The sequence below is a fragment of the Aquarana catesbeiana genome, linkage group LG11, assembly GCF_042186555.1.
Source record: "Aquarana catesbeiana isolate 2022-GZ linkage group LG11, ASM4218655v1, whole genome shotgun sequence".
NCBI classification, from domain to species: Eukaryota; Metazoa; Chordata; class Amphibia; order Anura; family Ranidae; genus Aquarana; species Aquarana catesbeiana.
In genome coordinates this window covers 262,515,819-262,531,281 of record NC_133334.1, presented here as the reverse complement: position 1 = coordinate 262,531,281, position 15,463 = coordinate 262,515,819, and the positions used below count along the sequence as shown (strand labels likewise).

Below are 15,463 nucleotides of genomic sequence, written 5' to 3'. Positions count from 1 at the left end.
GAGGAGGGGAGGACCTCTGCATTCAGTGCCAGAATCATCTTTACAAACTGGAGATTTTATCACTTTATTAGGATAACTAAGCGTGCCCCCCCCCGCCCCCCCCCAATACAGCCGGGCAGGCAGAATGTAAAATATACCCTCATGGATGCCGACACAAGAGATCTCCACCATAATTTACTGATCTATAGAGAACATCTGGGACACAAGGAACTGACCCGTAAATAATCGCCTTCTCATTGGGGGGCCTTGTATTAAATCCAGGGCAGGACTCGCACACGACAGACCCATTATGTTACAGAAATTCTGTCACATGTGTGACTCGATGATGGAGTGTTTGGAACATTGTGAATCAGAATCGATTTTACTTTTTTTTTTTTCTAATACTACGCCGCCAGTGCAGCATGGGAAACGGTTTAAAGTGGTCCCATCATTAAAATTCACTCCTTATATGAACCTGAAAAGATTATGGCAGAATCACCGAATCACATTATTAAAGGATATGTGAAGGTTTATTTTTTTTTTATTTTTTTTTTTTAACAAACATGTCATACTTACCTCCTTCTGTGCAGTTGGTTTTGCACAGAGTGGCCCCCGATCCTTACATAGTTACATAGTTAGGTTGAAAAAAGACACAAGTCCATCCAGTTCAACCATAAAAAAAAAAAAAAAATCGTACAATCCAATATACCCAATACTATACCCACAGTTGATCCAGAGGAAGGCAAAAAACCCCAGCAGAGCATGCTCCAATTTGCTACAGCAGGGGAAAAAATTCCTTCCTGATCCCCCAAGAGGCAATCGGATTTTCCCTGGATCAACTTTACCTATAAATGTCATTACGCAGTTATATTCTGTACTTTTAGGAAAGTATCCAGGCCTTTCTTAAAGCAATCTACCGAGCTGGCCAGAACCACCTCTGGAGGGAGTCTATTCCACATTTTCACAGCTCTTACTGTGAAGAAACCTTTCCGTATTTGGAGATGAAATCTCTTTTTCTCCAGTCGTAAAGAGTGCCCCCTTGTCCTCTGTGTTGACCGTAAAGTGAACAACTCAACACCAAGTTCACTATATGGACCCCTTATATATTTGAACATGTTGATCATATCCCCCCTTATTCTCCTCTTCTCAAGAGTGAACAAATTCAGTTCCTCTAATCTTTCCTCATAGCTGAGCTCCTCCATGCCTCTTATCAGTTTGGTTGCCCTTCTCTGCACTTTCTCCAGTTCCCCGATATCCTTTTTGAGAGCTGGTGCCCAAAACTGAACTGCATATTCCAGATGAGGTCTTACTAATGATTTGAACAGGGGCAAAATGATATCTCTCTCTCTCTCTAGAGTCCATACATCTCTTAATACAAGAAAGGACTTTGCTTGCTTTGGAAACGGCAGCTTGGCATTGCATGTTATTATTGAGCTTATGATCTACCAAAACCCCCAGATCCTTCTCCACTACAGATTCCCCCAGTTGTACTCCCCCTAGCATGTATGATGCATGCATATTCTTAGCCCCCAAGTGCATAACTTTACATTTCTCAACATTAAACCTCATCTGCCACATAGACGCCCAATTGGACAGTGCATTGAGGTCGGCTTGTAAATTGGAGACATCCTGTAAGGACGTTATTCCACTGCATAGTTTGGTGTCATCTGCAAAGACAGAAATGTTACTTTTGATCCCAGACCCAATATCATTTATAAAGATATTAAAGAGTAAGGGTCCCAGCACTGAACCTTGGGGTACACCACTGATAACCTTAGACCATTCAGAGTAAGAATCATTAACCACTACTCTCTGAATTTTGTCTTTTAAACAGTTTTCTATCCATTTACAAACTAATATTTCCAGGCCTGTAGACTTTAACTTACACATGAGCCGTGTGTGCGGAACTGTATCGAACGCTTTTGCAAAATCCAAGTATACCACGTCCACAGTCACCCCTCTGTCCAAGGTTTTACTTACCTCTTCATAAAAAGAAATCAGGTTTGTCTGACAACTTCTGTCTTTCATGAATCCATGCTGTCTGTTGCTTAAAATGTTTTTGTCCAGCAAGAACTCGTCTATGTGGTCTTTTATTAAACGCTCCAGTATCTTCCCGACTATAGAAGTTAAACTAACAGGTCTATAGTTACTTGGTAAAGACTTTGATCCCTTTTTAAATATAGGCCCCACATTGTCCCTGCGCCAATCCAGTGGTACTATTCCCATCATTAATGAGTCCCTAAAAATTAGATACAATGGCTTTGAAATTACAGAGCTCAATTCTTTTAGGATCCGTGGGTGGATGCCATCAGGTCCAGGTGCTTTATCCACCTTTATTCTGGGGTCCCTCAGCGGCGCTCCTGGCTCCTCCTCTTCTCGAGTGCCCCGTTGGAGAGCCGTTCTCCCTGGGAGCACTCGTTCGGGCGCAATACACACAATAGATTGGGGTAGGTGGAGCTCCCTACAAATGGTTATATCAGACGTAGACAAGTATAATATGGGGGGGAGAGAGAGGGGGGGCCTGAGTGCTAACCCACCAGTTAATTTTCCCCACCTATACCCCACGCGTTCAGGCGCGCTCCCGTGTCCTGCTGCTGCGTCTGTTGTCACAGACAGCAGCACTCAGCCCCGCCCACCCCCCCCCCCCCGGCTCCTGCGTCATTGGATTTGATAGACGGGAGCCAATGGCTGCGCTGCTATCAATCTATCCGATCAGGACCCGAGACACCGGCTGGAGCTGGCGTGCTCATCCCCGTAGACCGGGTTCAGGTAAGTAAAAGGGGGGCTGCTGCATCACAGGAGGTTTCTCACCTTAAAGGGGTTGTAAAGGTAAAAGTGTTTTCACCTTAATGCATTCTATGCATTAAGGTGAAAAAAAATCTGACAATACTGCCCCCCCCCCCAGGCCCCCCCATTTTACTTACCTGACCCCTCGAAAGTCCCGCGCTCGCCCCCGACATCCTCTTCGCCGCTCAGCCTGGCCGTTGATTGGTTACAGTGGATGGATTGAAAGCAGCGCAGCCATTGGCTCGCGCTGCTGTCAATCACATCCAATGACGCGGCGCGCCGGGGGGCGGGTGCGAGTGATACAGTGAGCGGCTATGGCTGCCGGCTGTATCACGGTAGCACGCCCGCAAGCACTCAACACCATGCAAGGGAGCTCGTATGAAGGTGTTGAGTCCTTGCGGGGGGGGGGGGGGCCGAGACAGCCGCCGAGGGACCCCAGAAGACCAGGATCGGGGGGTCACTCTGTGCAAAACGAGCTGCATAGTGGAGGTAAGTATAACATGTTTGTTATTTTTTATTTTTTTTATTATCTTTAGTGATCCTTTAATGCAGTGGTCATCAACCCTGTCCTCAGGGCCCACTAACAGGCCAGGTTTTATGTATTACCTTGGGGAGATGCAGACTAGAATACGGCAATCACTGAGCAGCAAATGATATCACCTGTGATGTATTTCAGTTATCTTACAAACCTGGCCTGTGAGTCGGCCGTGAGGACAGGAGTTGATGACCACTGCCTTAATGCATAGAATACATTAAGGTGAAAAACCTTGAGGGTTTACAACCTCTTTAAAGCTTGCTTGTCTTGAAAAAGTAAATAAATGCTGCACTATATATGCGTTAGTATCCCAACACATTAAAGGACCGCACCTTCGAACTACACTATATTGTCAAAAGTTATTGGGACACCTGCCTTTACACGCTCATGAACTTTAATGGCATCCCAGTCTTAGTCCATAGGGCTCAATATTGAGTTGGCTGACCCTTTGCAGTCTATAACAGCTTCAACTCTACTGGGAAGGCCGTCCACAAGGTTTAGGAGTGTGTCTATGGGAATTTTTGACCATTCTTCCAGAAGCGCATTTGTGAGGTCAGGCGCTCTAATTCATCCCAAAGGTGTTCTATCGGGTTGAGGTCAGGACTCTGTGCAGGCCAGTCAAGTTCCTCCACCCCAAACTCGCTCATCCATGTCCTTTATGGACCTTGCTTTGTGCCCTGGTGATCAGTCATGTTGGAACAGGAAGGGGCCATCCCCAAACTGTTCCCACAAAGTTGGGAGCTTGAAATTGTCCAAAATGTCTTGGTATGCTGACACCTTAAGAGTTCCATGTATTTCGCTGTTTTTCTGGGGTTTTGCTTCAGATTAATCAATCAGCATGATTTAAATGATTTAAATATATCAATGAATGAGATACAAAAAAAACTGTCTTTGTCTTACAAAATTTGCCAATGTGTATATAATCAGTCAAGGGGGAAGTGGGCGCAGGGCCATCTTTAAGGCAGGGCAAAAGGGGCAGCTGCCTTGGGCCTTATCATTATTGTGGAGCCCAAAGCAGCTGCCTCATACTTGCCAACTATCCCGGTTTAAATTCCCTTGTCCCTTGAAGTTTTAGTCCTGTGCTGTGTCCCAATATCTCAGTGTGAAGTGCTGCTACTAATGCTGCCCAACTCTGCCCTATTGTTGTGTACAGATGACTCACCTGCAGACCCTGTGTTTACATGTAAATAACCGGCATTGATATGTAAATAGCAGCTGCATTCATATGTAAATACCCGAGGGCTGGCCGCATTCATATGTAAATAGAGGCAGTATTCATATGTATATCATGCCCCACTGAGGTCATATCCACCATCACCTCTGCTAAATGCTGCACAAGTGAGCAAGGGTGGGTGCACAGGTGAGCAAGGAGGGGATGTATAGAGGAAAGGAAGGTGGGTACAAAGATGAGCAGAGAGGGCAGGTAGAGTTAAAGGGGTGGAGGGTTGGAGTGGAGAGGGTGGGGGAGGTTTGGGGTGCAGAAGTTAGCAGGGGTTTTAGGATGCAAAGTTATATTGACAGGGTGGATAAAGATGTGGGGCGCGTGTACGGCATCCCAATTATTTCAATGGGCTGCTCTATACTCTAGAAATGCAGGAAGAAAGTCCCTAACACTTTTTCAAGGTCATACGGTTGCACAGCACATGTCAGCAGATGTGTGAGGGTGTCATTAACTATTAATGGCGCTGCTGTATATCTGCTAAAGGGGTGGTGTTTCTGTGGTGTCAGGAAATCGATTTTGCATGCGTTCCCGACACAGACACAAATGTGAACGCAGGCTAAATGACTCAGTTACATTGGTGGTCAGTGTAAATCTTCTCATTACATTGGTGCTTGGTGTACAATCCTTTCATTCACACTAGTGGTCAGTATGAAGGTTCCCCCTTACATTAGTGGTCAGTGTAAATCCCTCCTTACATTGGTGGATACTGTGAATGCTCCCATTAGATTAGTGGTCAGTGTAAATCCCCTTTACATTGGTGGTTACTGTAAATGCTCCTATTACATTAGTGGTCAGTGTAAATCCCTCCTTACATTGGTGGTTACTGTGAATGCTTCTATTACATTAGTGGTCAGTGTAAATCCCCCTTTACATTGGTGGTTACCGTGAATGCTCCTATTACATTAGTGGTCAGTGTAAATCCCTCCTTACATTGGTGGTTACTGTGAATGCTCCTATTACATTGGTGGTCAGTGTAAATCCCCCTTTACATAGGTGGCCAGTGTAAATCTTCTCATTACATTGGGGCTTGGTGTACAATCCTTTTATTCACACTAGTGGCCAGTGTGAAGGTCCCCCTCCTTACATAGGTGGAAACCCCTATTGCATTGGTGGCCAGTGTTGAAACTCCTCTTTATATTGGTAGTCGGTAAGAAAATCAGCATTGCCATTGATCACACACTCCCCTCTCCCCAGCACAGCCACTGATCCCAGGAGTTCTAGGATCCCTTGGAGTTTTCTGTCTATCAATGGGTCCTCTCACCACCGCAGTCAATGATGTGCAGGCAGGTGGAGAGCAAAATTGCATGGAGGGGGGGCCCAAGAAAATGTTTGCCCAGGGTCCAATCAATATTAAAGACGGCCCCAAAGGGGGCTATACAAATATACAGCACTTGTGTAGAGCTATGATTCCCACATAATCATTTTTCTTTCTTTTTTTTTTTTTTAGAATAAGTCGTCTATTTAATGGTACAGAACCCATCGTGTTGGACAGTTTAAAACAGCACTACTTCATTGATCGGGATGGGGAGATTTTCCGCTATATCTTAAGCTTCCTACGGACCTCTAAGCTGCTGCTTCCGGAAGATTTTAAGGTAACGAGAGCCAGTATTTCACACTGACATACCAAGAGCAAATATGCTTTCATTACTCTATAAAATGCGCTTCGTTTCTCCATTGTTCTATAACATAGCAAAATCAGGCTTGGTTCTTATTATACAAATACCAAAAAAAAGGTTTAAACTGGTTGTAAACCTCAGACCTGAAATATGAATAAAGCATATCCCTCTTTAGTGTGTACTTGTCTCAATCCAGAGCACTAAGTATCTAAGGTTTACAACCACTTTAAGCCCTGAAAATCTTTTGTTGGTCATTTGAGTTTTACAGCTAAAGTCGCTTAATATATAGTGGAATTGGTAACTACCCAGTGAATACAAACGTGTACTTATGGCAAAGCCACCAGTTGCTTATTGGTTGCTAAAACTTTGAGTTTGTAAAGGAAAGTTGGAAGCACTCCCACCTTTCACACTTCCCAGTGGGCAGCCAATAGTGTGATGTTCTGTTTCTTCTCGAAGTTGTGCATCCTAGAGCCTCCAGGTTTTTTTTGACTCCCGGACACTTTATAGGTAAATGTTGAGCCACTCACAGCAACCTCTGCAAGCTTGCCACATAGCAAAAAGATGGTTTGTAATTTCAGTTCTTACACTCTGAGTTGCATTTTGAAATAAGTCGTAGTAGCTTACTGAATGGCCAGAAATTTGTGGTCACCTGACCATCACACCAAAAGTAAGCCCTCTAAACAATTGCATACGGGTGTTTCCAATGAAGAGTACCATGGCATGCAGAGACATTTTGGAAAATTGTGCCCCTTCATCTTGTGAGTAGTTATGGGCGAATCTGCCTAGTACTCTAATACAACTCTAAAACTTTGCAGGAAGCCATCCCAGAAGAGTGAAGGCCATTATAGCTGCAAAGGCAACCAATATTAAATGCCCATGGTTTTGGAATTGGATGTACATCAAGCTCATAGAGGTGTGATGATCAGGGAGTCCACAAACTCTTGGCCATGTAGTATAAGTTTTGTTGTTTCAGCTTCAAGAGATATGTTTGTGTTGTGAAAGCTCTGATTGACTGAACACTAGTCTAGTGCTGTGAAAGTAGCAAACAATATTTTTTATGTATTGGCTTCTGGGCACCTAGTAGAGATGAGAAAACTAATCCTGAAGTTTTACCGATGGTGGATATACTTCATTTTAGTCAGCCTGTGGACATGTACAGCTGTACTTCAAGTTAAAAAAAAAATAAAAAAACATGCTTTTTCCCCTCCATGCACCAGCACTTTCATCAGAGAATGCAGAGATTACCATCAGCATGATGCCACTGGTGGTGGTGATGGTGGTGTTGGGGTCCAAAACTATACTGCATTGATAAACTGTTGTGTTGTCTAATGCCGCGTACACACGAGCGGACTTTTCGACCGGACTGGTCCGGCGGACTATTCGACCGTGTGTGGGCTTCATCAGACCTGCAGCGGACTTTTTCGGTCGAAAATCTGAGGGACTTTAGATTTGGAATATGTTTCAAATCTTTGCGTTGGAACTCCGCCGGACCCAGTCCGCTCGTTTGTATGCTAGTCTGACGGACAAAATCCGACGCTAGGGCAGCTACTGGCTATCAACCTCCTTATTTTAGTCCGGTCGTACGTCATCACGTACGAATCCGTCGGACTTTGGTGTGATCGTGTGTACGCAAGTCCGTTCGTTGGGAAAGTCTGTTGGAAATCCGCCGAAAGTCCGATGGATAGTCCGTCGGACCACGCCGGTCGAAAAGTCCGTTCGTGTGTACGCGGCATAAGAGGTCCAGGACCTGTTTGTGCTGTCTGACAGGAGAGTCTGAGTTATAAAGTGAATTACACAAATTTTGGTATAGAGTATGTACAGTAGCTGTTAGCCTGGAGTTCAGGTTTTAGTGTTCAGATCAAAGTGGTTGTAAGGTCTTTTTACCTTAAAGGGGTTGTAAAGGTAAAAAATTTTTCACCTTAATGCATTATATGCATTAAGGTGAAAAAACTTTTGACAATACCGCCGCCCCCAGCCCCCCCGGTTTACTTACCTGACACCTCGAATCTTCGCTGCTCGTTCCCGTCATCTCTATTGCAGCTCAGCCTGGCCGCTGATTGGCTGCAGTGGATGGATTGAAAGCAGCACAGCCATTGGCTCGCGCTGCTGTCAATCACATCCGATGACGCGGCGCGCCGGGGGGCGGGGCCGAGTGATACAGTGAGCGGCTATAGCCGCTGGCTGTATCACGGGAGCGCGCCTGCAAGAACTAACCACCATGCGAGGGAGCTCGCATTAAGGTGGATAGTTCTTGCGGGGAGGAGCTGAAACAGCCGCCGAGGGACCCCAGAAAAGCAGGTTCGGGGCCACTCTGTGCAGAACGAGCTGCACAGTGAAGGTAAGTATAACATGTTTGTTATTTTTAAACAATAAAAAAATTACCTTTACAACCCCTTTAATACATTCTCTGCATTAAGGTAAACAACTTTCTGTGCACAGGATCTCCCACAGCCCCCCTAAAAATACTTATCTGCTCTCGCTCTTGATCCAGCGCTGTGCCTGAGAGCAGCGGCTTTGTCTGCTCTCTCTCTCCTCTCACTGGACATAGAGGCAGCAGCGGGAGACATTGGCCATTGACAAGGGAGGAGGCCACGCTGTGTGTATGGACACACAGAGCGGCTCGGGATCGAGTGGCTTAGGAAATGCCCCCAGAGCAAACGGCTTGCTATGGGGGCACTCAATAGGTTGGAGGAGCCAGGGGGGCCAGCGGGGAACCCCAGAAAAGGAGGATCTAGGCTGCTCTTTGCAAAACCATTACACACAGCAGGTATGTTTGTAATAATTAAAAAAAAATTATGTTTACAATCACTTTCCATGCTAAGGTCAGCTTAAGGCCAACAGTTAGCCTGATACTACTTTTCCAGGTAACAAGTGTAGTTACATGTGTATTTTGGAAAGGAGGGGTGTGTCAAGCCCTATGCGAATACCATCTTTTTTAGATTGGGTTAAAACCACTTACGGACCGCCCGCCGCAGTTTTACGTTGCTACTTTGAAGAGGAATATCGTTGTTATGGCAGCAGCTAGCTGCCATAACCCCAGTATCCTCTTCTTCAGCGAGCGGTCCGCTTCAAGATAAAAGTGCTCTTTGCGGCCGATTCGCCATGAGATCGGCCCCCCTCTCACCACGCTCCGGTGCCCTCCGCCGCTTACCGGAGCCATCGGTAGCGATCGGGTCCACTCTCCTGCTTGGTATGGAGATGAGTGAGATGGCCCTCACCCGTCTCCATATCATTACAGGGCGGAAGCAACGTCAAAAAGAGACATTTTTTTATTTATTTTTTTTTAAATGACAAATTTTTTTTTTTTTCATTGCATTTTAGTATAACTATGAGATCCGAGGTCTTTTTGACCCCAGATCTCATATTTAAGAGGTCCTGTCATGCTTTTTTTCTATTACAAGGGATGTTTACATTAAAAAAAAAAAAAAAGAACAGTGTAAAAATAAAAAATAAAAGGTAAAATAAATAAGAACATTTTTTTTTTTTTTTAAACGCGCCCCGTCCCGCCGAGCTCACTTGCAGAATCGAATGCATACCTGAGTAGTGCCCGCATATGAAAACGGTGTTAAAACCACACAGGTGAGGTATCGCCGCGATTGGTAGAGCGAGAGCAATAATTCTAGCCCTAGACCTCCTCTGTAACTCAAAACATGCAACCTGTAGAATCTTTTAACTGTCGCCTACGGAGAATTTTATGGGTAAAAGTTTGTTGCCATTCCACGAGTGGACGCAATATTGAAGCATGACATGTTGGGTATCAATTTACTCAGCGCAACATTATCTTTCACAATGTAAAAAAAAAAATCAGGCTAACTTTACTGTTGCCTTTTTTTTAATTCAAAAAAGTGGATTGTTTCCAAAAAAGTGCGCTTGTAAGATCGCTGCGCAAATACGGTGTGACAGAAAGTATTGCAACGACCGCCATTTTATTCTCTAGGGTGTTAGAAAAAATATATATATAATGTTTGGGGGTTCTAAGTAATTTTCTAGCAAAAAAAAATGTTGTTAACTTACAACAACAAATCTCAGTCTCTTAAGTGGTTAAAGTTCAAAATATGTGTTGAGGTGGGGTGGGGTGCTTAGTGTCAGTTTTAGAGATTAGATTAAGTTGTAGGGTCCAGGTTAAAAATTCCTCCATTCTTAGGTCGTGTTTCATTCATAGAAGCTATAGTACGGCTTCTATGAATGGAGGAGGTGGGTGTAAAGTGCAGGCATAGTGGGGCACTCTTGACGAGTACTCACAGCTCCTTCAGCTCTATTAGCCTCCACCGCCTTGGAAGATTGTGGGGGTAGGGGGCATCAGAGGAGGAGGTTTCATAGCTCCTAACTGTCCCTGATTTCGGGGGACTGTCCCTGATATAGAGCAATGTCCCTCTGTCCCTCTTTCCCCATCATTTGGCCCTCATTTTGGTGTGATCTATATAGCGGTATATAAAATGCACTTGTTATCTTTCTAAAAGCGTTTCCCAGCACTAAACCTTTCATCCAAATTCTAAATGGCTGCATTTGTAAATTTTAAAAGACAATATAAAGGAATAGTAGTGGTAAAAAAAAGCCCTTGTGGGTTTAATGAACCTTTTTTTTTGGTTAATTCTCCTTTAAAGGGGTGTGGCAGGGGTGTGTCCTATGCCTACCTACGTTTGCTAGTAGGTGTCCCTCAGTTCCATCTCAAAATGTTGGGAGGTATGAGGATTTCAAGGAATGCATGAGAAAACAGCACAAGGGACACATCAGATTAATAGTAAGTTATGTCCCCCATGCTGATTTTTTTAACTAAATGTGGGCTTTGAAAACAGGCCAAAGAGGTATGCAGACAGCGCTGGGCTTCCTTATACAGCCCAATGCTTTGCAAACTGAACATCATAGATGCACAGTTTATTTGGGAGAATAAAGATTTTATACACATAATGAAAAAAAAAAAAAAAACACATCACACTTGAGTTTAAAACAACTTTTATAAAAAGAGTTTTATTGGGATTGACCAAAAAAACTCTTAGTTTTTACCTTTAAAAACTCAGCAGGTGGGGAATTTAGGAGTGCCATGCAGAAAGAGCACTTAACCAGAATTGCTTTCTTCTTTTGCAATACAGCTGAAAGATACCTCGTTTGAGCTTGATGTGCCAATAAGGTACATTGCTACGGTATGGTGTATGGTAGTATTGAGCAAAATTAGTTTAAAAGATATATAAGAACTCCTTGCAGGAGGAGTAGGATGCAGAATTGTATTGGGAAGATAAATATAGTGTTTGTGTTATTTTTCTAATTAGCAAACACGTAGGAGAGTGTAGAACACAGGCAAATTTCTCCCCGATTCCTAAGCCATGTCTTATGCGAAAGCAGTCATTGCGACCGCCTTGTGAATATTTATCAGTTTTCACCTTACTTTAATCAAATGGAATAAGACGCCTTCGGGTGAAATTGTGTTTGGTGTCGCCGAGGCACTTGTGAAAGTTGTTAAAAGTTTTGGAATATTTAGTGTGGAACAATTTGAGGCCCCTGTTAATTTCTGCCTGCCTGACACAAAGGCGACAGGGGTGGGGGGCACGCGGGTGGGGGTCTGTCTATACGTCTTGCAGTACTTCAAGTACGGGTGTGAAATTGTTGTATGTACATGAGATAAGGTGTCGCACTCTTAAACTTTCAGGCCTTGGAGGATAGGGACCTATGTATTCCTGGGAATTTAATTTGCATTAGTTCCTAATTGTTGTTTATACATGATGTAGCCCTTGGAGGCTGATACCTAAATCATATGTGATGGTAATGGTGTGATACAGGAACTTGATGGCTCAGTGACACTTTTTTTTTTAATAGCAGTCTATAGTATTTTGCAGATCTTCTGCCAGCCACCAATTACATAGGAAATCTGTCTAAAAATGAAATATTAATTTTTGTGTGTGAAATAAATGTGAGCTGCACCTCACTCAAGTGCTGATTCTGTAGGTGCAATATGATGAGACCCTCGCAACTAAATTTCACAAATATTTCCCTTGATCAATGGCAGAAGATTCCCTGTTTATTGCTAAAATGTTGTCCCAATGGAATTCCTGAGGTGCTAGCCACGTGGTTGTGTGCATCAATTGCAATCCAATCAAGTTAGGACTTGTAGAGCTCCCAACTGATGGGCTGTGATCTCCCTCCTTCTGGTCCTCCAGCCAGCTGCAGATCCCCTAATCTCCCAGCTTCCATAGTGACCCACAGTGCTCCTCAACCTCCCACAGTGCCCCCAGACCCCCTGAGAGCCGTTGGCATTCACAGTGCCCCTTAACCTCCCACAGCACCTCCAGACCCAAAACCTCCCACGGTGTCACCCAGTACCCTGAAGTGCCCTCTAGTTTACTGCAGAGCCTCCAGTTCCTCCCCCTGCCCCATAGTGCCCCAAACTTCCAGCATGGACCCCAGCCCCCGCAGGGTCCTACAGCCTTTTACAATGCCCCTGCAAAGCTCCCAGCCTCCTAGAAAGACCTCAATCCCCACAATTTCCCCAACCTCTCTCCATAAACCTCATCCCCTCACAGGTCCACTAAGTCTGTGAGTGGACTTAGTTCCTCCAGTTCCTCCCCCCTGCCCCATAGTGCCCCAAACTTCCAGCATGGACCCCAGCCCCCGCAGGGCCCTACAGCCTTTTACAGTGTCCCTGCAAAGCTCCCAGCCTCCTAGAAAGACCTCAATCCCCACAATTTCCCCAAGCTCTCTCCATAAACCTCATCCCCCCCCACAGGTCTACTAAGTCTGTGAGCTGCACCTCGCTCAAGTGCTGATTCTGTAGGTGCAATGTGATGAGACCCTCACAACTAAATTTCACAAATATTTCCTTTGATAAATGGTAGAAGACCACCAGTTTATTGCTAAAATGTTGTCCCAATGGAGTCCCTGAGGTGCTAGCCACATGGTTGTGTGCATCAACTGCAATCATGATAGGACATCTTCTAGAGCAGTGGTTTCCAACCGATGGGCTGTGGCCTCCCTCCTTCTGGTCCTCCAGCCAGCTGCAAATCCCCTGAGCTCTCAGCATCCATAGTGAGCCACAGTGCTCCTCAACCTCCCACAGTGCCCCCAGACCCCCTGAGAGCTTACAATGCCCCCCAACCTCTCACAGTGTCACACAGTACCCTGCAGTGCCCCCTAGCTTGCTGCAGAGCCTCCAGTTCCCCCCATAGTGCCTCAAACCTCCAACAGAGTACCCAAGCCCCCGCGGGGGCCCTACAGCCTCTTACAGTGCCCCAGCAGAGCCCCAAGCCTCCTGGAGAGACCCCATCCACCACAATTGCCCCCAGCTCCTTCCAAAAATCTATTTCCCCCACAGGTCCACCAAGTCTGCTGCAGAGTCCCTTAACTCCCTCCAGAACCCCCATCCCCCCCACTGTGACACCCAGCCTCTAAAGCCTTTAACTTTTTCAATATGTATTTTCCCATTTTTATTGTGTTTGTATGAACTTCTTTTCTATTATTGGAGAATGGAAGGTTTTGGAAGAATTTACCAAGCCCTGGTCTCAATAAGGTTAAGATCCATTGATCTAAAGAAATATATGTGCCCAAATGATAGCTCCAGCAACCCCTTTTTTAAGGGACTGAAGTTTTATTACAACCTGTATCTGTGCAATAAAAGTTATCTGAAAAACATGCACGGATGGCGGTGCCAGTTTACTATACATATTTCAGCACTTGGGGACGGAGGCTTCACTTTTATAAGTTTTTGTAGAAAATGAATTGGAGTGCTCTGGAGATTTATTTTGTGAATATATACAATTACATGTATTGTATGGTCATCTTCCAAAGCAACAGCGAAGTGAAGTTGAGTTGCACTCAAAAAGTCAGTCAACACCAGTGATTGTGCAACACTCGTCAGGCTGGCGGTGTTCATCACAAACACCCGTGAATTCAGTCGGCTGCTCAGGCCTTTCACACCCAAGAGGTAGCGGCATACGGAAGGATTTCCCTATGATCTCTGAAAACAACCAAGGGCTTTTCTCAACCTTTGAAGCGTCATGTTCTGGAGAAGTGGCCAGTAAAACTAAAAATATCGCCTGAATCTGGTTTTTGTCAAGATGGTGCCCTGAAGGGCTAGAAGTTTAGAGTTAGAAGGGTATTATATTTTAACTTTTTAAAAAATATTATATATATATATATATATATATATATATATATATATATATATATATAAGCCTACATGTTTATAAAGTGACTTTACCATCATTTTATTTTCCTGCATAAAATGTTACTTAAATAAACGATTAGCGCTGAATTTTAATCTGTCTATATTTTGTCCCGCTGAGGTTCCTGGTTTACCCCTCATCAACTTGCTAATAAAAGTTTTAAATAAAACCTTTCCCTTTTTATTACATACCTTGTTATAGACCCAGTGACATCATCACTAAGTCTCTGTGCTTCTCTATTCAATGCAGGTACATCTACGCTGGTAGGAGGAGCCAGCTGGGTGGAAAAAAGATCAGCGGCTCTCCTGACGGGGGGGGGGGGGGGACGGACGGGGGTGCTGCACTGATAGTCAGTGCAGCCCCCATCAGAGGTGCCCACAACAAATGCCAATCAGTGCCCATCAGATGCCAATCAGTGCCCATCAGTAATGCCTGTCAGGTGCCCATCACAGATGCCAATCAGTGCCCATCAGTAATGCCTGTCAGTGCCTCAATCAGTGCTGCCTATCAGTGCCACCCATCAGTGCCTATCAGTGCCGCCTATCAGTGCCCATAATTGCCACCTATCAGTGCTCATCAATGCCACCTATTAGTGCCCATCAGTGCTGCATATCAGTGCCGCCTATCAGTGCTGTACATCAGTGCCACCTCATCGGTGCCGCCTCATCAGTGCCCGTCAGTGCAACAAAAACTAAAAAAAAAATATTTTTTTTCAAAAACTTCAGCCTTTTTTAATTTGTTTAGCAAAAAATAAAAGACCGAGTGGGGATCAGATACCACCAAAAGAAAGCTCTATTTGTGGGAAAAAAATGATAAAAATTTTATATGGAGACAGTGTAGCATGACCGCGCAATTGTCATTCAAAGTGTGACAGCTCAGAAAGCTGAAAATATGTCCGGGCAGGAAGGGGTAAATGTGCCCAGCATTGAAGTGGTTAAAAGACCCCTATAGAACATCAGTTTAGTGTTATAGAGGTAAGGTGCTAGAATTATGGCTCCCACGCCGGCGTGCACGTCGATATGTAACATGTGTATTGCAATAAGTGTTTTCATGTGTAGGTGACCCTGGCATGTGCGTTTACGTTCATACGTGCGTATATATATGTGGGTGGGGGGCCTCAAAACTTTTTCAGAGGAGGGAGGGGATTTTATGTGCTTGGGTGTAACCTAAA

At 44.7% G+C, this 15,463-nt stretch overlaps 1 protein-coding gene across 1 annotated transcript in view; it reads left to right on the top strand.

The window, feature by feature from the left end:
* The window catches only part of KCTD15 (potassium channel tetramerization domain containing 15), a 66,920-nt gene that overhangs the window by 27,699 nt on the left and 23,758 nt on the right, over positions 1 to 15,463 (top strand). The window contains 1 exon segment of the mRNA XM_073605769.1: positions 5,971 to 6,115. Coding sequence (XP_073461870.1) covers positions 5,971 to 6,115 — 145 coding nt within the window.